Source organism: Neopelma chrysocephalum, unplaced genomic scaffold, assembly GCF_003984885.1.
Source record: "Neopelma chrysocephalum unplaced genomic scaffold, ASM398488v2 Primary Assembly neopelma1_97034, whole genome shotgun sequence".
NCBI classification, from domain to species: domain Eukaryota; kingdom Metazoa; phylum Chordata; class Aves; order Passeriformes; family Pipridae; genus Neopelma; species Neopelma chrysocephalum.
The window spans coordinates 1,735,047-1,757,215 of record NW_020925676.1 but is presented as its reverse complement, the minus strand read 5'-3'; the positions used below and the strand labels follow the sequence as shown (position 1 = coordinate 1,757,215).

General features: G+C 39.0%; 1 protein-coding gene across 1 annotated transcript in view; it reads right to left on the bottom strand.

The window, feature by feature from the left end:
- Positions 1-22,169, bottom strand: part of CAMK4 (calcium/calmodulin dependent protein kinase IV) — a 141,235-nt gene that overhangs the window by 48,131 nt on the left and 70,935 nt on the right. Inside the window, exons 3-5 of the mRNA XM_027671155.1 lie at positions 13,894-13,956; positions 13,266-13,348; positions 1,852-1,924 (exon numbers count right to left, since the gene is read on the bottom strand). Coding sequence (XP_027526956.1) covers positions 1,852-1,924; positions 13,266-13,348; positions 13,894-13,956 — 219 coding nt within the window. The remainder of the gene's footprint in view (positions 1-1,851; positions 1,925-13,265; positions 13,349-13,893; positions 13,957-22,169) is intronic.

Genomic DNA, 22,169 nt, shown 5'->3' with positions numbered 1-22,169 from the left:
TGAATTGAGTTCATTTTGCCTTGCTGGTTAACTTTTAAACCAGCACAGGTATTTTGTTATCATCCCAAGGAAATATGTCCAAATTGGCCTGTTCCTTCTCATTAGCTGAATTACTGATGTAACCAGTAATGTCCTCATCTCTAGACACCTTCCACAGAGGTCAGTCACAACCACCAGCCCATTCTCAGGGACAGCTCCTCTGGCACTATCTCCTCAGATGATCTGTACAGATCCTTCAAATGAGCCCTTCAGGCTGACCTCTCTTTTCCCCATGTGGTCAACAGCTGTACTTTATTTGTAAAGGTTGACAGTCTGGAAATATACCAAAAGTCAGGCAAGTTCCATCTGCACTACTTACACACCTCTGACTCCAAGATCTTTGCAGTCTTTTTGCTACCTGGCTGCTTTACCCCAAAGCACCTTCATCTGCTGCTGACAACCACACAGTGCCACTGGATAAAATCCAAAATATCACCTGCTGGCTCTGAAGTCAGACTGTCAGGCACAGCAGAACGCAAAATCTTTAGTATCCATCTCTCTTGAGGCCTTGATAACATCTTAGTTTCACAAAATAAAATTGCCTCTATATTGTTACTTTTCTGAAAGCCTTCAAGAGTCCCAACTGGAATACTTTTTCCTTGTCCAACATGTCTCCCTTCTTCTGTTCCGGAAGTGATTAATGCTAGTAAACAGACTAGATATTTGACAAATTAATTTCTTAAGTACTTTCCCAGCATCTGATAGCTGTTTTGGAGAATGTCTGGTGTGAAATTAGATGGAAGAGCTACAAGTGACTAAGAAGAACAGATAATGTACGGAAACATTTATGTAGACACTGGAAGCCTTCATCTTCTTGCCTCATGAATCTTTATAACTTTCTGAAAGTGACAGAATGTGAAATAGTTGCACAAAATAGTTTGAAAATCACAAAAAATATAGAGGAAGAAGGTATATTAGAAACTGCATAAACTACTGGCACCAATTCTTATTCTGCTTTCTCTCAATATTACTTTCATTCTGAACATGTATATGCAATATGATGAGCAAGAAGAGCTGTTTTTTTATTAGATATATTGCAATCTACACTATGCACTTTTCACAGTAGTCCACACTTTGTATCATAGAACATCCTGAGTTGGAAGGAACCCACAAGGATCATCAAAGTCCAGCTCCCAGCACTGCTCAGGACAGCACCAAGAATCACACCGTGTGCCTGAGAGCACTGTCCAAACATCTCTTGGACTCTGGCAGGCTTAGTGCTGTGGCCCCTTCCTTCCAAAGAGCCTTTTTTTTATAAATGCTTCTCCATAGTGGCAAAACTTGTGATGGGTCACCTTAAGGCAACAACTGCAAATGAAGCATAACTATTTTCATGGCAATATTCTGCAGGGGTCTCTGACTTAAATTTTTGTGACTCTTCACACCAGCTAACACATTCAGCTGATTCTTTTAAATTGGGATGAAAATAGTGCACTTTCTTTTGTTTAAGGCTCCAAATAAATTACTATGACATACTCATCAAAACAAAATGAGTGAAAGGCTATGCAAGTGTCAGTGACTTCAAGTTACTTTTGGAGCTAAAACAACCAGTGCTGAATTCCACAGCAGAGACTGGACAGAGAACACACTCCACTGTAACAGGTGACTTAGTGCATTAAAAATATTGCCATCCAAAGTCACTTCTTGCCCTTCAAAGTGCCACTACCTTAAAAAAAATTCAATACAACATTAATTATAGGAGAGAACTTGTGTAGATTGTCTCCAATAAATTCTGCCTGTTTCACACATAAGTATTTATTGAACCACTAAAGGTCAAAGATCAGGTGCTGAGCATATGATGACAATACTCACAGCAACAGCCTCCAGAATTTGTTTAACAGCATCAGCAGCATCTCGTTCACTGTAGTAACCCTTTTCCACAATCCTACAGAAAAAAAAGGATTAAGCATTAAGGTAAATAAATAATGCAGGCAGAGGCTTCTTTTTCAAAAATGAGATAGCAAACAATCAAATTTAAATATGACCAGTTCTCTAGAGTGCCCCTAAAAGACTTAAAAACAACTGTTTTGCAATTTAAGTTACCCATTTAAATGAAAAACAGGAGATAAAATATCAACTAAGTAAGATGCTTATAATACGTACATATTCAGTTCAAAGGTTCTGGTCTGAATTACTCTCAGACAAAACTAGACATCCTTTAGGAACTGTTTTTTCACTTTTATATTTAACTTAGTCCCCCCTCAATTTAGCTAGCCCTTTATGAAACAAAACACACACAGATCTGAATTATTCAAGAGAAAGGGTTCACTAGTTTCAAATTATCCCTCAAGTGAAATGTGCTAAACAATTGCCTTTTTTCTCCCCAGTAGAAAACTGAGGCTGCTGTAGTCAAAGAAACAGTTTCATTACAACTAAAACTACCTTTTTCTTTCTTCTTAACATTAACAGCCAGTATACTATGCTTATTTTGTATAGATGAAATGTGATAGCTTGATTTTGTAATGTGTTGACCATGTGCTGCTTATAGGGAGTTCAGCAATTTATGGGTTCTGAAGGTCCTGCAAATCCAGTATTCTTTTCCCCCTTCGCTTTTACATCAGTTCAGTCTTGCAAAATAAAGAAACCTTCAACTTTCTTCTTCAATATTATCTCCTTGGAACTTTACCACGATGAAAACACTACATTCTGCAAGAACTGCCATTAGACAATGAAACATTATAAATGCACAGTGCAGTTAAACAGAGCCAGCAGAAGATACAGATTTGCACAATTACACATGAGAAGTTAATAAAAGAAGGATCTATCAAGATGGACAATATCATGGTTACGACACCCAACAGTCTTTTTACTGCTGTTTTTTACTGTGCACAGTATTTGTGAACTACAATAATTCTCCCTCAGAGAGTTACTTTAAAGAGAAAGCATAGCCAGGTCTTGTCTAGAAACAGAACCAGTGGTGCCTACGAGAGGTTTTTCAAAATTATGTCCTGCAAGCACACAAGCCAGTTTTACAAAACAATACCCTAAAATCACCACAAAGCAATGCAGCAAGAAACTTGTAATATCTGAAGTTAAAAGTCACTGGAAAGACCTTCTGCCTAACGGTCCATAAAAAGACTCTCTGCTGGCAAGAAGCCTATACCTCTTTCTCCCCACTGCTCCTGTTCTGCAGTAACTTTTAATCACTTTCTTTCTCTGTAACAATAGAGTCACATTTAGTTGCCATCAGTGCAACACCTCATAGCTTCACAAAAGCTGATGGGAAAGGTGTTGACTAATGTACATATGAAAAGCACTACTATACACTCATTAGAAGATCAGGTGCAATAAGAAACAATGCAAAGATAGTACTCCAACAGAAACCGATGCAACAAGTATGGCACTGCGGAAAATAGTCTATTCAGAGATATTCCTAACTGGCTGCAATTGCTTTACCTTAACATTCATCATGTTCACAGATAACTAAGTCTATTGATGTGGCATCAGTAGCAGCAAGTAATTCCTCTCGAGCAGCTCTTTCAGCATGATTTCTTAGCAGCATAATTCCTTGGCCTTATTTCTAGAAATTCGTTTGGTTTGGGGTTTTTTGGGGTTTTTTTGGCAGCTCTATAGCTGTCATCACATATGCGCTGTTTAACACCTTTGATTTTTTTTTTTACCTCTCTGCTTTGGTCATCTGTTTAAACTGTTAGGGAGAGCCTTACTGGAAATTATCACCACAAGGTTAAAACAAAGCAAAGCTTATCTCATTGAGCCATTATGTTAGGCTTTTAGCCTGAAGTATAGGAAAGAGGTTACAAAAAGCCATAAATTACACAATAAAATGCTACTTTATACTTGAAAGCAAGATTCCTCCTTAGCTATTTCAGGCTGAATTATCCTCTTCTATTAGATTACATGGTGGGACCTGAGCCCCAGTGATGCTTTTGCTTAGTTCTTTTTTTCCCCCCAAGTATACTAGTTTTGCTTCCTCCTCCTTTTAAACTCAAGTAAAGTATTTAGTGTCAGCCAGATGTACCTGCCTGTAGTATCCCACCTGCCCATGCATTGAGTCCAAGAGGTGCAGGATGACCTTGTGCACCTGACTTCAGAAACATATGAGGCAGGTTTTAAGGTTTCAACAGGATTTCTAATTCTCTGGCCCACACATGTGACTAAGATCAGAGAAATGTGAAGAAATGTAGCTACAATTCAATTTACATTTCTCCCTTAATTCAACAATTTTCTCATTTTACAGTAAGGCAACATAATCTTTTTTCTATCTTTTTCAAACAGATAAACCAGGGGAAGGAAAAAAAAATACATCTCTTAAATGCAGTCTACTTCTCTGTATTTTTCTCCATTCAATAAAACCAAAGAAGAGATGAGGCTCTGAGCTTTCTGCCAATGCCCAACTAATGCCGAAATGAAAACCACTAATTACCTGACCACTGGAAACAAAAGACCAAAGAGATGTTCAAGACTGCCCTCTTGTTGACCTCAAGAGGAGCCCACCCTGACTTAGACTGTATATGGGGGTAAGGATAGCACACTGCTCTCATTATTTACATTAAATCCACAGCAGAAGAATCCCACAGACACTGTAGATAAGCCTTTGTAAATTTACACTTTAAAGTAAATAAATGTAATGAAGTGCAGGCCTCTTTTCAGGAGAGTAATGAAAACAAACTGTAGAATTATTGTGCAATGCATTTGACCCATCCTCTAATGTCACACGTGAATAACGTACCCTGTCAGGCCAATTACAGCTTATGTCACAGGCAGTTAACTTTCCAGTTTTCCAGAAGTCAAGAAATGGAAGTTATTGAGAATAGACATCTAATTCTTAATAATAATCTAGCCAACAGAAAACCTAATTTTCTGTAACACCAATTAATGAAAAAAGGCATATTGTTTCTAAAGATGAAAATTTATTTCTAAGGGCACTCTGCTTTAGAACTGAAACCTAGTTATTACATAATAAAGAAGAGTACTGAAAGAAGATTATCATGTAGTTTAGATCATGTAGTAATGCTGGGGGATCATTTGCATATCTATTTTTTGCATCCCCCTTGCAACAGTTTACATAAGACAAATGGTAGGTGTGCCAGTTTGCTTCTTCATAACAATACTCCTACCTGAGATGAACAAAGCTTCTTTACAAGGATTTTTCAATTTTAACCTGCAGATTAACAATGACTCATTGTCCTTTTTTCCCCATAATGGGAAAGAAACTTGCAGAAATTACTTATTTTGTTATTATTGAAGCAAACCCAACTATTTATAGCTAGTTTGCAGAATATCTTTAAGAAAACCATGGCTGGAGGTAGATTAAACCTTTCCTGAAAGGACAGAAAGATAGGAACAGCAACAATAAGGAACTAATTAAATACTCTCTTTGATATGCAAATGAAAGAGCCAAGTAGACCAAAAGAATGCTTGACAGAAAAACTGAGAAAAACATCTGGGAATCCAGAAATGCTTAAAGTCAAACAAAATAAATTTAAAAAAGCTTTGAAAAACACTGAATTTGGTGCTGCAAGGATCCAGGAAATTCAAGACAGAAGTTCAAAATTAAGACATTCTAGAGCAAGCAAAAATGAAGTACTGGTTTGTGCAGAATTACTTTTTCATTCATGCTTGTGTGCACACACTTACTGAAATATGCTTATTCAGCTGTTTACACTTGCATGTGGTGAGACACATGCAACCACTGACGGACATCAAACCACAGGTCTCCTAAGACACCACCTACTTTAATTTTGTCTTTCCAAGCACACATGAACATATTTGAGACAAATCTTCTTCATTCTATACAGAGAAGCAGTGAAGTACTTCCCAAGGCCCCCTCCTCTCTGCCCCTTCCCACTACCTGTGGGAGATGGAGATGCCCTTTCAGAATAGCCCCAGTCCCCAGGGTGCTGAGATGCACCTCTGCCTCCCTGTAGGGTCTGACCACCCAACAGAAACCATTCCTCTGTGACCCCCAGCCCACAGCCCTCAGTTGCACCACCAAAGCAACTGTAATGCTCTCAGCTGCTGCTGACGCTCAGAGGTGGAAAAGCCTTGTCAAGTAATGGAGCTGTAACAAATGCAGTGATGGGCAAAACCACCCCCTGCCCAGCAAGCCTGTGTAAATGGTATAATGTCTCTCTTCTGATGCATGCTCTCCCTATACGCAGTGGGTAACTGGAATTTTGACAGCTTCCACATGATCAAACACATGTTTGTGTTCAAGTGTTTCATAATTTGCAGTAATCCTCGCCAACTTCCAACCAGCCTTTCTAACACCTCTGTTCCCTGTGAGCACTTCCAGTTTTCTTGCCATATAAATTCTTCAGTTTTGCAGATGGTTTTCAGTGTAGTCTCTCCACCACAGAATTACAGAGCTTGCTTTGTTGCTTATAATGTTTCCATTATGTGTAACTTCATCAGTCCACATCAGCAGATGCATAAGCTCTTACCAGTGTTCAACATACCCCTGCAACAAACAGTATAATTTGGGAACACCGTGTAGTGGATTTTGCTCCTTTTGGGACATTCTTCTTAGGACTTGGTACTATGCTTTAATTCACTGTATTTTTATAAATGTACTGAAAGCAGTGAGATATCCAAGTAAAGGGAGGAAAGTATTGGCCACACTTATTCTGCAGAAACTTTATTAATGGTAGGGAAAAAAAAAAAAGAGAAGAGTGAAATCCTGCTAAACTAAACTAAACACACAGGATCTGAAAATAACTGAGGAAAGAGATGGGGAACCCAACACGTGATTTTAGAATCAATTTTCAGAGGAGTATTAAAATTATATTGATATACAATTTTACAGTTGACTAGAATACATGTGTCTGGGGATTAAAGACAAGCATGTCAAGTAAGTGGAAACAATCAATCTCCTACAAGAACAAACAAGTGAACTTTTCAGAGAAGGAAAGGACTAAGTTTTGGGTGTGATTTTTCAATGAGTGACAAAACAGAGGGCCAGCTCTTTCCAAGTCCAGCAAGAGAAACAGTGCTTGCACAGTGTAGTGGTAAAAAAAAGAAATCAAAACCACCTGTTTTGATCAAGGAGAGGACTCACCCGGTGCCAGAGGATGCTAGACTGGGATAGTCACTGATGGCACACTCCTCTTTGTGCGAGACTGCCCATACCTTAAATTCTCAGTCAGCACTTGCTGCTGCCATAACAGTGAGATCCCTCAGCTAAGACTGAGGAAGGATGTTGATCCTTCCCCAGGCAGCACAGCCCACAGAACCACTCCAGGCCTTTCACTGGAGCAACTCCTGAAACCTGCAATTGAGGGCACCAGGGGGTGGAAGAAACAAGACAGAAGAGGAGCAAAACAGCACAAGAAATGGATACTTTTACCAGCTCCCTGACCCTGAAACCAAAGCCTATTTTTCTTTTGTTTTTCTTGGATATTAGAATTCAGTGCAATGAATATTCCTGCAATTTTAAACACAAGCTGTTCTCATGACTCCCAGCAATCAAGAAAATTTGAAACCTTACCACTTTAACAAACTCACTTTTTCTTCCCCCATGCTCTACATGTATTAGTTCTCCTATTCTTAGCTTTTTTTCTCTGCTTCCCTCCCACATGGGCCACCCTACCCATACTCCAATTTTGCCTGAAATGTGAGCAGGTAAATGTTTCTTACTACCCTTACCTCAGATTGGTAAGTGTACTTAGTTTTATGCCAATTAATCTAAACAGTTACTCTAAAACTTGCAATATTTAGCCATCATTTAACATTACTGCTATAAAACCTATTTCTCTACAATGTGCAGTCGGTAGCACTTGAGTATTAGCTGAATTTAGAAACATATAATGTGGCTTGCATAAGTCCTGCTAAATCTATTTAGCCATTGAAAACAATAAAATTTTTTATTACTTCATCAGTTCCCAATATTGATTCTCTTTCTTTAAGCAATGTCTGCATTCGCTTTTTAGACTATTCTTTATAAACATCGTGACATCAATAAAAGCCATCACTTTTAGGGTCATTTTCAGTCTGCTTCTACCTGGCTTTTATTCAAAATCCCTGCACCACATCTTAGCTGTGGGCTGCATCATGTTTCATCATCTACAGTCTCAGACAAGGCACTGGCCTATATAAATACAAGTTGTGGTCCAATGCCATTATGTGCTAACAATTAAAAAAATTATTTGATTCTACATAATAAATGGTAATTTATCTAAAATGTTTTGGTTGTCATGGAGATTTTTTCTGACCTATTCACTTAATTCTTATGTAAATTCTTGTATTTAATTAAAACGAAATTAGAAGATTTCTACAAGCTAAAGTGAGACTGAAAACTAGCAGAAATAGGAAATTTACATTACTCTATTCAGTAGCAAAATGGTTTCCACACAAGACAGTTTCTCAATGAATGATTCACAGATCTATTGGCTCATGTTTGTACTGAGGTAATGCCAATTCCTTGTTGCTCTGATGCATTTGTTTAGTTAAAAATAAAAGTTTCCCTCTTAAATATTTGTGTATTTTCCATACTACAGAATTGAAGAGTAATAAAATAATTTTAAAAGTAGCTCTATTTCAGTTTGCTGATTCTCCCTTATTCTACAACCATTTTCATATTCCAGAACAGACTAGCTCTTACTGTCTCTAATGACTCAAACTGCCTACCCCTGATCTGAAGAAGGATAATGGAAAATACAAACCTGGGTTTGGATCGGACTCCAAGTCAAACAAACCAGAAGTTTTTCTTCAATACTCTGTTTAGAAATGAAATGCAGCCATTCAGGAAAACTCTTTTCCCTCCATTGTTATTAAGCAAGAGGCACTAGGACAGAGTCCAAAGGACTTCTCTGACCCCTGTTCAGAAGACAGGCTGCCACCACATAATAAGACCAGAACATCATCATCATGGCTAGGCTTCGCGAACGAAGATTTGGGAAGGGCTCTACCCACGTTTTTTGCAAGCGTGTTGGTGGCTAAAAAGGCCAATACGAGATAGACACGTCCGGTTGCAAAAGACACAGCAGAAAGACTCCTTAGATGGTATATTCTGCAAGGCTCGATTCTTTCTGCGTTGTCTTTTCTCCTCAAGAGTGATCCTGCGTGCCTTCTCAAAAGCATCAGCAGCGTTATAGATGGTCTGTCTCCAGGCCTCCCGATTGGAGGCCAGAGTAGACCAGTTATGGTGATCAATATGCCCGAGGCTGAGTTGTTGCTTCAGGGAGTCCTTGTATCTTTTCTTCGGAGCTCCTCTTTTGCGGCAGCCGGAGGCAAGTTCACCATAAAGCAGGAAAGATCAGAACACTGAAGCAAATAAAAGATGTTATTCTGACCCTAGTTAATAAAAGACACTTGCTAATAATCACTTTAGTGACTGATTAATTCCTTGACTCTTATTGACGTCCTTTAGCAACTCTAACTTTCAAAAGCACAAACAAAAAGGCTGGGAAGGCTTCACTAGATTTTGTCCATAAGAGGTAACAATTCCCACCTCTCTTAGAAAGGCAAGTTCTTTAGAACAACTAATATTTTTGTTAATGTACACTCCATAAAAGAAGAGAATATCAGCTTGAACCTATATTTCAGAGGAAATGTGAAATTTGAAATGGAAGTGACTCAAGAGACTGTCAGGTGTAAGTACTATCTTTAGACATTGTTTGGTGCACTTAATAAGATGAAAGAAGAAACAGAAGAGTCTGTGGTCAAGATGTCAAAGTACAGTTAAGGACAATTTATGGATTGACATAATTATTTGAAGCAGAAAAAAGAAAGACGCTAACAAAAACTATTCTTAGCAATCTGCAGGTATTCTGAGTAAAATGATGTTAAAGTAGAATTGATTTTTTTTACTGGAATTAATATTTGGAAAAGTGATTCGGGGGAAAGGCAATAGATATGAATAGAATCTAAATGGAATAAAACAACTTCAACAAAATTTAGCCCTTAAAAAACAAAGATCAGACTTCACTGTGCTGCAACAGCTATTACTGCCCGTAATAATACAGAGGGTAATTATTAGAAGCAAAGCCAAATCAACAAAGAGACCAAAAATCTGATGAAATACACCAAGAAAGCTAAAGTTAACAGTACCAAGAAATTACATTTAAGTAAAAAATTCCTCCACTGGTCTGTCATTCTCTTTGTCATTCTTTGTCACAAGCTCTTTGTCAGTCCTCACTTACTGGGTTGGCAAAAACTGTCATGTAAACTGGCAATAAATATTTTATTTTACACAAACTTCTCCAATTCAGTTTAGAGTTTTATTTATTGTGTGTGAGGTGGTATGTCAGGGTATGACTTACAATGTGATTTATGAAGTCTGGGAAAGAGTTTTCTTTTCATAAATACAAACAAAACCAGCCTGATTTAGGTTGTATTAACTCAGATGTGTAACTGATACATTTGTTTGAATTTATCTCCTTTTGGATAACACAAGTGAAAAATTGTCATAATGAGAGTTATTTTAGCTATAACATGGATGACTTGACAGTAATATTAAATATGATGAAGGAAGTGAATAATTTCATTACCCAGAACTTTTATGTTGAGTGGTTTGAAATCAACAACATGTCAACAATGATAATAGGATTCTAGAAAACTAATCGGATCTTGGGTATTTATAAAATCATCTTCATGATAAGGGGGATGCTTACATGAAAGAATTTACTTATCCACAGCTCAAACATATTCAATGGAAGAATGGACCTCTGGAATGGCAGAAAAAATAGAGCAATAAAATGGTTGATATAAAAAGTACCAGCACATTACAAGAATTAGCAGTAGCAGCAATGAGGATGTTTAGAGCAAGGAGAACAGTAGTGTTTGTGTCATGCAAGCACAGAGGAAAGAGTGCACAAGGCCTCTCTGTCAGTCTGTGTCATTTTCTTCAAGTATGATAAAACGATGTAAGGAACGAAAAGATTAAACATGAGAGGAGAATCTGACCTAAAGTAGTGTGGTGGATCTGGCTGAGCCGGAATTTATTTCCCTGTAGTAGCCCTCACAGTGCCGTGCTCTGTATTGGTAGATAGAGGAGTGTTGATAATGCACCTATGTTTTGGCTACTGCTGAGCACAGCACTATAACATTCCTTCTTCAATGGGAGGGCGAGATCCTGGGAGGGGACACGAGTAGGCCAGCTGACCCACACTGACCAAGGGGATATTCCATACCGCATGATGTCAACCCAGATATAAAAGCTGAGGCAAAGAGCAGGACCGGAGGCATTCATTGTCTCTGATGACTGCCTGCTGACAACTGTTACGTGTGCTGGAGCCCTGCTTCTCAGCCATCGCTGCTTATGAGAAGTAGAGATTAACTGCTGGCTTCCGCTTTGTGCACGCGCACGCTGCTTTTGCTTTCTTTTTTGCATAAATATAAACTGCCTTATTGCAACCCACGATTTGTGTTGTTTTCTTTTCCCACCTTACTCTCTTCCCCATCTGGCTGGGAAGGGGATGGATAGAGCATCTGGGTGGGCACCTGGCGTTCAGCCAAGGTGAACCCACCACAGGTAGAAAGCTAAATTTACCCTCACTAAAACTCAGAGGGCAGTCATTGCATAGCACAAACCAAGTTTTAATCCTTCAGCCCAGCTGAGAAAGGGTTTGATGTTTAATTGGAGTCACTAGTGCAAAACATCTTTGCTGCATATTTATATTTAATTATTTTTAATTTAAGTTTAAAGAGTGGAGTAATACTCCTATTGCTAGCTGAAGAGCTGAAAATAATTTTTTATGGTTTCTTGTTCCATTGGTTGTTTTATTTTTTTCCAAATCACAAATCACAGAGATCTGTATTGACAAAGTTCCAGTTCTGTTGTTCATGGAGTAGAGGAAGATGCTGAGTTCAGATCTCCACAGTATTGGTGCTCAATAGTAGCATCACAAGGGGGCACCGCAACTCAACTAAGTGACTAAATGACATTGCTTCTTGTTAGTGTCAGCTCATCCTAGCTGTCCAAACTACTGGATCAGGCATTAAATTTTTTTGAAAAGATCAATCTGACAGCTCAAATCCCATAATCACTGCTGAGTATACATCACAGAATGTTGAAAATGTCATAATATTAAATCCTGGTTTCATTAAATAATGCAATTCCCCATCCTGGATCCCATGAAGTCTTTTCAGTTCTACCACACAGGTGTTTGCTGCTCAGGAGCCAACAATTTCACTGGCACATTTGCATTTTCCCTTTGCTAAATCTTCTCATCAAGGACTCCTGTTGAGTATCTAGCCTTCCTGAAAATGACCTAAATCGGAAACCACATGGATATATAAAGGGCTATGGTTCTTGACTGGAGTTCTCTCCAGCTCAGGACTGAGCCCTCACTGGTTGTTTAACTTGCAGCACATCTCTCCTCACGGCTTTAGCACAGTATTGAGAGGGTATGCACCTTTCTTCTGACGAACTAAAGATGTCACAGGAGCAGTTGCTTTTGTTGTTATTACTCACAAATAGTTCTTTTTCAAAGCTAAGCCCATGATACCAAAAAAAAAAAAAGTATGATTTTGTTTTTTCAAGTCAAAGATACTTTTAGACTGAATCTTTGATGTGTATTTGTATAATAGCCTTCTAAAATACTAAACTTTAATTATAGAAGAAGGAAAATCAAATAACCCTTCCTTATTTAAGTTGGAATTCATCAATGCCAGAGAGTTAATTAATTTACTCAAGCCAGTATCAAATGTTTTGCATATCATCTCTTGCTCTAAAAAAATCAAATCCCTACCAGTAAAATATCACCCCAGCATTATTACAGAATTATTTCACTTTATGCATATGCACCTACTCCACAAGCATGTGCAGCCTCATGTGTAAAACCTTCAGAACTCAAGAGCTGTCTCGCAGAACCTCTGTAGCAAAACCAGAGGTTTTATAAACACTATGAATACCAAAGAGAATTTCTGGTTAGTCTGCTTATCAAATTTTTATTTGACATAACGCTATCCTCCTGGCACACTGATTTCCACATGTTTCATGATGATCTGTCAATGATATTTTGCCATTTTCTCCTGCCTTTTTTCTACTCTAGTACACTTAATGCTGGGCACCTGCTGAGTATCCTTCTTCAACATTTTTCCATTTTTTTATTCTCCATTTTCAACTCATGTATCATTTCCAAGAAGTCTCCTGATAATTACATTTCCAAGCACATTTTTAAGCTATTTCCTGCAGACATTTGTCAATGTGAATAAACCATTATGCTGATGAAATCATAACAGTAATCACTAACACAAGGATTACATATAGAGCAGAATCTGGACCTTGGGGTCCAGACTGAGCAAGGTGTGTACAGGTAACTTACCTGTCAAATAGTTCTCCACCTGTGACCAATTCCAGAACAAGACTGATTTCTGTAGGGGTCTCAAATATCTCCTTCAATTTTATCTGGAAAAAGGTAACAGAAAGTATTTGTTTTGCTTATTTGTCTTCTTGGTGCGCGTTGTCAGGGCGTCAATGGTAGGACACAGACCACAGCTGGTAGATCTACCTTGTTCTCTCCTACTTTTTTTTTTGCTAGTTTTATCTCCTTTGCATTTCTTTTTTTTTTTATTTCTTTTGGTTATTTTCTTGCTCATACCTCAGTAATCTCTATGAAATACAGCAGTTTAAGAGGCTGTCTGCCAATCATTCAGAGAAATTGAAAAGTAAAACCTTTCCTACCCTTCAAGGACTGAAAACACCAACTTTCCACTTGCATTTGTAGAACTTCTTTCACATAGTTTCTCACTCAACTCTGTAAGAACATCAATATTTTATTTTAAAGTATAACAACATGCTTCCATAAAAAGCTGCTAGCATGCTCACAAAGAGAAAGCAAAGCTTTAATCCAGGTCTATATTGATGAACCTGAACAGTCATCTCTCATGAATAGAAAGAATTTTAAAAAACAAATAAACAAATGTGGAGTGAAAAAACAAGGCTAAACTTACAATGTTTGGATGTGAAAGGCGGAGAAGAACTCCAATTTCTGTGCGGACAATTTTCTTGTCTACCTGGTTAAAAGAAGGGAAGGAAAAAGTGAAAAAATTTATTTCTATGGTCACCATAGAAACTTCTAGCTACATCACAGGAAAATATGTATGAATAGCATTTCTAGTTCTCTCGGGAGATAAGCTGATGTGAGACATACAAGTCAAATAAGAGCAATTTTCCATTAATATGAGACAGATACTGTAAAAGAAAAACATCTGCATCTAGCAAAAAGATTTCAGATACACCTGTAAGTCACCCAAGAAGTATATAAGAAAGACATCTGGAAAAGGTGTACAAATTCCTATTTGTACTCAAGTTCTGCCGTTGTCTATTGCTACTTATGTTGGCTAAGTTTTTGCTAGGATAGCTTCATTTTGACACACTTTGTTCAGCAACTGTACTGAAAAATTTTTCTGCACATAGGATGTGAACATGAAAGTAGTGTATCATACTGCTTAGAACAAAAAGGTAACGCAAAAGTCAAATACCCCCCCGTCACAGATTAAAAGGTTTAACTTCAACTTGCTTCAGTTACATATAAAAGAATGGTCTATTAATGCAAAGGATTGGTTAAACCTCTGAGAGGATTAGAACTTCCCTTTTCTTCCCTTTGCAAACTGCAGTCTTTAGCAAACCAGGCACAACTTAAGTTGTTGGGGGACATCAGCCATTTCACAGAATCATAGAATCAGTCATGTTGCAAAGACCTCCAAGATCATCAAGTCGAACCCTTGATCCAACACTGCCTTGGTTACTAGACCATGGCACTAAGTGCCACATCCAGCCTCATCTTAAAAACCTCCAGGGACAGTGAATCCACCACCTGCCTGGGCAGCCCATTCCAATGTCTGATTACTCTCTCTGTAAAAAGTTTCTTCCTAATATCCAATCTAAACCTCCCCTTAAGATTGTGCCCTCTTGTCCTACTGCTAATTGCCTGGGAGAAGAGATCAACCCCCATCTGACTACAACCTCCTTTCAGGGAGTTGTAGAGAGGGATTGATGAGGTCTCCCCTGAGCCTCCTCTTCTCCAGGCTGAACAACCCCAGCTCCTTCATAGGACTTGTGCTCAAGTCCCTTCGCTAGCCTCATTGCTCTTCTCTGCTTGAGAGAAGGACCTGCTCCAGCACCTCAATAACCTTCCTGAACTGAGGGGCCCAGAACTGGACACAGTACTCCAGGTGTGGCCTCACCAGCGCTGAGTACAGGGCAAGAATCACTTCCCTGGTCCTGCTGGCCACACTGTTCCTGATCCAGGCCAGGATGCCATTGGCCTTCTTGGCCACCTGGGCACACTGCTGGCTCATGTTCAGCTTCCTGTCGATCCAAACTCCCAAGTCCCTTTCTGCCTGGCTGCTCTCCAGCCACTCTGTGCCCAGCCTGTAGCACTGAATGGGGTTGTTGTGGCCAAAGTGCAGGACCCGGCACTTGGCCTTGTTGAACCTCATCCCGTTGAAATGAGACCATCTCTCCAGCTTGTCCAGGTCCCTCTGCAGAGCCCTCCTGCCTTCCAGCAGATCAACACTCCCTCCTACCTTGGTGTCATCTGCAAAGTTGCTGATGGTGGACTCAATCCCCTCATCCAGATCATTAATAAAGATATTAAACAGAACTGGGCCCAACATTGATCCCTGGGGGACACCACTAGTGACCGGCTGCCAACTGGATGCAGCACCGTTCACCACCACTCTCTGGGCCCAGCCATCAGCCAGTTCCTAACCCAGCACAGAGTGCCCCTGTCCAAGCCGTGGGCTGCCAGCTTTTTCAGGAGAATGCTGTGGGAGATGGTGTCAAAGGCTCTGCTGAAATCCAGACAGACCACATTCACAGCCTTCCCCTCATCCACCAGGCGGGTCACTTGATCGTAAAAGGAGATCAAGTTGGTCAGACAGGACCTGCCCCTGCTAAACCCGTGCTGGCTGGGTCTGATCCCTTATCCATCCTGTAGCTGTTGTGTGATCGCACTTAGGATGACCTGCTCCATAACTTTGCCAGGCACTGAGGTTAGGGTGACAGGCCTGTAGTTTCCCGGATACTCTTTGCAGCCCTTTTTGTGGATGGATGTGACATTCGCCAACTTCCAATCATCTGGGACCTCCCCAGTGAGCCAGGACTGTTGGTAAATGATGGAGAGCAGTTTGGTGAGCTCTTCTGCCAGCTCTTTCATCATCCTAGGACAGATCCCATCTGGTCCCATAGAGTGGCTCAGCAGGTTGCTAACTTACAAGCAGTCTGGCAAAGGGCCATTTGGATAGATTTTACAACAAAAATGAGCAGGTATAAGTGATATGAATTGTTCCAGAGTAAAAGCAGGACTATATTTACTCATGGCATTTTATTACAAACAGCCCGTTTTATCACTGCTACTTTCTTACCTTCTCCTACAAGAAGTATAGATAAATCTGTATCAACACTTATTTCAACTGCTTCCAAAAAAGTGCACCTACTTATATCAGGGCCAAACTTGGCTTATTTTTAGTTTGGGCAGGATTAGCAGCAATTCAACTACTTATATTGCGTTTTCCTATCATCATCCTATCAAATAATTTCCTGACAGAAATTATTTGGTAGGATGAGAGTCAGGAATCTCACTCTGGAGTGTAAGTTGCTACAGTAACAATTTTTAAAACTTAGATAATTTAATCAAATATGCTATTACCACAAATATTTGAGCAAATTAAATGTTTGGCTACATCAAATCCAGTGGTCTAATTTGTGTAGATGTAATAACTGATCAAAATGAGGTTGCAAAACTGTTTGTCTCCTCCTCTTTCCTTAAATTAACGTTACTCACAGAAGTGTCAGTGAGACCTTTGTGAGTATATTACAGTCAAGAATAATAGGGTAGAACTGGTGTCTGTTTGTGAAGAAAAAAACAATCAAATGTTAACTTTCAGATGTTTCACAGTTCCACTAGTTTAGTCCTTCTATCCTTTATTCTTTGCTTTTAATCTATGCTAAATGGACTAGAGTATGCTTTTGGTCAGACATCTCATCAGTGTAATTTGGTTTCCACTTAAAAGACTACATTTCTGGCGTGAAAAACCAGTTCTGTTGTATAAATGAATGGTTGGGTGATTTTAACACTGGTGCAATTTTACTGAGCTGAATTTTCTCTTTGCAAACTTTAAATTGCAAACAATCAAGAGGCATTTGATTCTTTAGGCCTGTAAAGCAACCATTGCTGTGGAAATCTATGTCAATTTGAGAAGTCATTTGCCAGGTAATCCTGACATAGTCATTTATCAGCTCTTCACCACTGACTCTAAGCATGAAGATTTCACTGGGAGAAAGTGGCAGTCCAGAAACCCCATCCACCCTTCTAATTTATATTAAAGCATTTACTTTAAGGTAATTATTCCTGGGTTATTTGTAGTCTTTTGTGTCTCCAGTTATTTCACTTCTCTAGAATTAGGCATTTATCCCCTTTATAGGTATGCAAACACCACATCTTCGAAATTTGATATTGGTCATTCAGTGATGTAACCTTAGGTTTATAATCAGTGTATTTCTGATTTATGAATTTCAGATTATTTTGACAAAGGAAAGAACTGGAAAAATCCTTAATGAAAGCTGAGATCCTTTCATGTTTCCATGCCCCAAGATGGTGAGGTGGAGTGATGTTACAAACCACTAAGATGTAAAAGTGATGTTTTTCTCTGAATTAAATGAAAGAAGATGAAATGAACTGCCAACGTACATGGACTAACCCAGCTACTGCCTTGCGATATGGTACACCACCCTTAAAACCAGTGGTCAACGGATATACTCTGTACCCTCAGACTTAGTAGAGAGCAAGAAGAAGAGTACATTCCTCATCCTACATGTTCAGTCCCTCTTTCCCCTGGGCAGTGTGGACATGGAGGGGCACGTTTGCCGAGGTGTGACCACCGTACAGGCTGAGTGACAACACAGTGCCCAGGCAAGGGGTGTGAAGAAACCAATGCAACGAGCTTTCAAGGAGCTTCCCAGGACTGCCCACTCCAGGGAGCCTGTTCACCCCAACTCTGCATGGCTCCTTAATTAATATCCTACTTCTTGATTCACATGAACACCTCTAATATGAGCAATGAATTCTTTATTGAACCAGCAGGTTGGGCTCTGTGTTTTTCTGCACTTACAGGGAGCATGATGCAAATCATTATTGGCTTGCCACCACACTATCAAAAGTGGTTTCAAGAAAGCTTTTATACTCATCTCAGCTAAAGTAACTGCTCTGAAGCCTAACTCTTTCTGTATTTTATGGCATCAATTGCTAATTAACATTTATAACTTCATCATTATTTTGCTTTCTCACAATTAAGCTGAAATATTAAAACTTACACAGACAGACTACACACAAGCGGAGCTGTCAATTCCCTGGTAGTCTAAAAGGTCTGTTCCCAATGGTTAAATCTACACACAGGACTGCTGGGTTACTTGACTTCTCTTGAAAGGTTTCAAAAAAAAAAAATAGGCTTGAACTTAAAGACTGAATTTAAATAAATCTTCACAAGAAGAAGACTCAAAGTACATTTTAAGGTCTTGCTTTTTAACTTCAGAATGTCCTGAATAACAGGAATTCCAGTTTCTGCCCTGGTCATACATAGCATATCTTCTCACAAAGTCTTTCAGTCAAGATTTCAAGGATAAAACACTCTAAAGAAGACTTCTGAATGTGCTTTTATATCTTTATAAAGCTAAGTAGTACCACTGAAAGCATCTGAGCTGGTCTCTATATCCGTGGAAGATACAGATGACAGTCTTCAACGTAAGTGATAAAGAATCATAGAGGCTACAAAAAGTGGTATGACAGAAAAATCCCAGAACAAATGAAAATAGAGGCTTATATGTGACTCAGTCTGAGTTTATCTGGTGTAATTCAGTAACCAGCATGGCAGTGGACAGTAGGTTAAAGTGGAATTAAAAAAAGCTGACCCTTTTGAATGAAAGGATGCTTCATTGTTCCAACTAGGACATTTATTTAGCAGTTGCTTCAGATGATTTGATTCATTTTATGACCTTTTTTTGAATGAAAATTCTCAAGTAAAGAATTCCTCCTATGTTTTAGGGGCTGTTCTTGCTGGGACATTGTTTGGTCTTCTCAGCAAGGTGTGCAGCTCTCTCTTGCGTGGGAACAACCGTTGTACTCCTAATGAACTAATATTATCCTAAAAAGAAAAAAAGGTTCAAAATAATCTTTTTATATTTTAAGCTTGGTAGACTATTTTGGCTCTGTCTTCATTCAAGTTTAACATGAGGTACCTGAAAAACAGTTAACAATACAATAAAGCACAACAGCAATTGCACAGCCTTGTAGTATCCTCCATAAACTCCATAGAGAGTTTTCATGATGTAGGTGTGCTGGTTTTGGCTGGGATAGAGTTAATTTTCTTCATAGTGGCCTAACATAGGGTTGTGTTTTGGAGTTGTGCTGGAAACAGTGTGAATAACTCAGGGATGTATTTGTGATTGCTTACACAAAGCCAAGGGCTTTTCTGTTTCTCACTCTAACCCACTGGTAGGTTGTGGGTGTACAGGAAGTTGAGAGGGGACACAACCAGGACAGTTGTCCCCAATGGACTAAAGGGATACTCCAGACCACATGACTCCATGCTCAGTATATCAAGCTGGCAGGAGAAGAAGGAATTGGGGCGCCATTCAGAGTCTTCCCAAGTCACTGTTACACATGATGGTGCTCTGCTTTCCTGGGAATGGCTGAACACCCGCCTGCCAGTGGGACACAGTGAATGAATTCCTTGTTTTGCTTTACATGTGTGTGCAGCTTTTGCTTTAAAAGCTATTAAACTTCCTGTATCTCAACCCATGAACTTTCTCACTTTTACTCTTCTGATTCTCTCCCCATCCTGCTGGGGATGAGTGAGGGAGTGGCTGTGTGGGGCTTAAGTTACTGGCTGGGGTTAAACAACAACAGGAGGTTATTGCAAAATTTTATTTTGAGCCTCCATAAATAAATTTGGATTATTAATTAAAAAAAAAGTAGGCTGTTCATTATTACAGCAACTATTTTCTGCACACAAGTCCACACTCCCAATTTGTGGTTGTAATCCTTCAAGTGATGCAAGTTCCTCAGACTGAACACATTTGCATGGAAATACTGCCAGTTACATCAATGTCCATGCATTTGTCCTGTGAGGTGATTAGAAGTCTGGCAGTACATGCAAAGCTACAGGCTGCAAATAGCTGGCTTTGTACAAGCTGAAAGGGTACTGAGCTGTCTGCATATGACAGGACTGTTAATCTGTCAGCAGTAAACTGCTCCATCAAAGAAGCAACACTTCAGTTTCTGAAAAAGCACAGTACATTTGCAGGCAAACCATCAGATCGATACAGATGATTTGTGGGACTGTAAAAAACTTCAGCACAGTATGCATATCTGATTAAGAGGATATCTTAATATCTGGCATATCTGGCATATCTGATTAAGAGGACCTGCATCTTCAATGGCACAGGTGCACAGATGCAGTTAACATTCGCCAAAGACACACAACCCTTTGTGAAGGGGTTCTGTTGTTCACCCACATCAATTCCTGGCATCACCAAAGGGAGAACAGATACGTTCAGAGGCGCTTAGAGCTTGCACAACACTGGTCATTTACAATAACATATTTTATGTCTGAGCACAAAATAAGTTGTATGTTCATTAGAACAGGTCTCATTATATGCTGTTGTCTAAATATCTGACAGTTTGGTTGTTACTTCTTTTCCTGACTCATTTATACACAGATTTCTGCAAATATCTTAGATAATTGTTGGGCAGTTTATGCAAACAAATTTCAGCCTATTAGGTATTCATGGATTGCTCATTTTAGCTATTCATTTTTTATATTGTGTTTCTGCCACTGTTACTGTTCCCAAACCTGGGTGGAGGAGGACACTTTTAAGATGCAGGAACAATGTGTAATTCAAAGGTAAGCACTCCTTTTGTTTTTGTCAAAATAGATGCATTTATAGGACTACCTATAAATTTGTAGATTTGTTTTCTTCTTGTACAGTCTTGCTTTAAACCTTTACAGTTAAAAATTCAAAACTGTTCTCTTTTCTCATTGAAACTTTATTAATTCAGCTTTTATCCTAGGTGATGCAACCAGTATTAGACATCCGGCATTCTGTAAAAGGCTTCATATTCAGATCACCCCTCTGAATAAATACATCGCCACATAACAGTAGTCCCTTAGAAACTGAAAGCTATAAGGCGATAGAACATTTCCTGTCACATTGTACAATATTTTATTATTAAATTACTCAAATCTATCAGGAGTTCTCAGCTGCATGATAAAGACCTGGGATACATTATGTCTGCTTACATTATTAAGCAAGTGCAATGCTTGTTGCAATTTAAGAAATTTCACATGAATAGTAAGCTTGTGTACCCATCCTTCTCTCAATCAACTCACACTTAGAGAATCATCCCCAATGAACATTTGATGCATCAATATTGTCATCTCCATCACAGATACCAAACAATTTCATGTGATCAAGGTACTGGTTTTGTCTGGTATAGACTTAATTCTTTTCATAGTAGCTTTCATGAGGCTATGTTTTAGATTTGTGATTAAAACATTGCTGATAACACAGGGATGTTTTAGCTATGGCTAAACAGTGCTTATGCGGTGCTTTTCCAGCATCAGGGCCCTTTCTGCTTGCATGCTTCCTTTCTTCCCCTTCTGTCTTGCGTGCTTCTTCTTTTTAATCACCCTGAACCTCTAGACTTGCTGCTTTAATGACACCTGTACTAGGAGACTTGTAATCTCCTGATCCTAGACAATTCTTCTGGTAGGTCAGCCCCAAACACTGATAACAAGAGGTTCTGACATAATTTCTGTGTTGCTTGATAGTATTCCAAATTTACAGGAACCATACACGACTCCATGCCCCAAAACTGCTTCAAATGCATAGGTTATATACTTTATAATTTGAATAACACAGAAAACCAGTGGATTCTCAAAAGAGAACAGGGAAGGAATCCCTTGCAGAAATTTTTCAGGGACTGAAAATGAAAAAAAATATTTTATATAACTGGAGGATGATACAGAGAAGCATGTAGAGATGGTGAGATGGTTAAGAAAGGTAGGCAGATGTGAAAGCAAGACCTTATAACTAATACAGAGAGCTCACTTCATAGATTAGAAACTGTGAGCTGAGACTTTCTTGTTAGCACTATGTGTCAACAAATAACATCAAAATTTACAGGACTGCTTTTGTTTCTACATCTCTTCAATCCCCAAGGAGG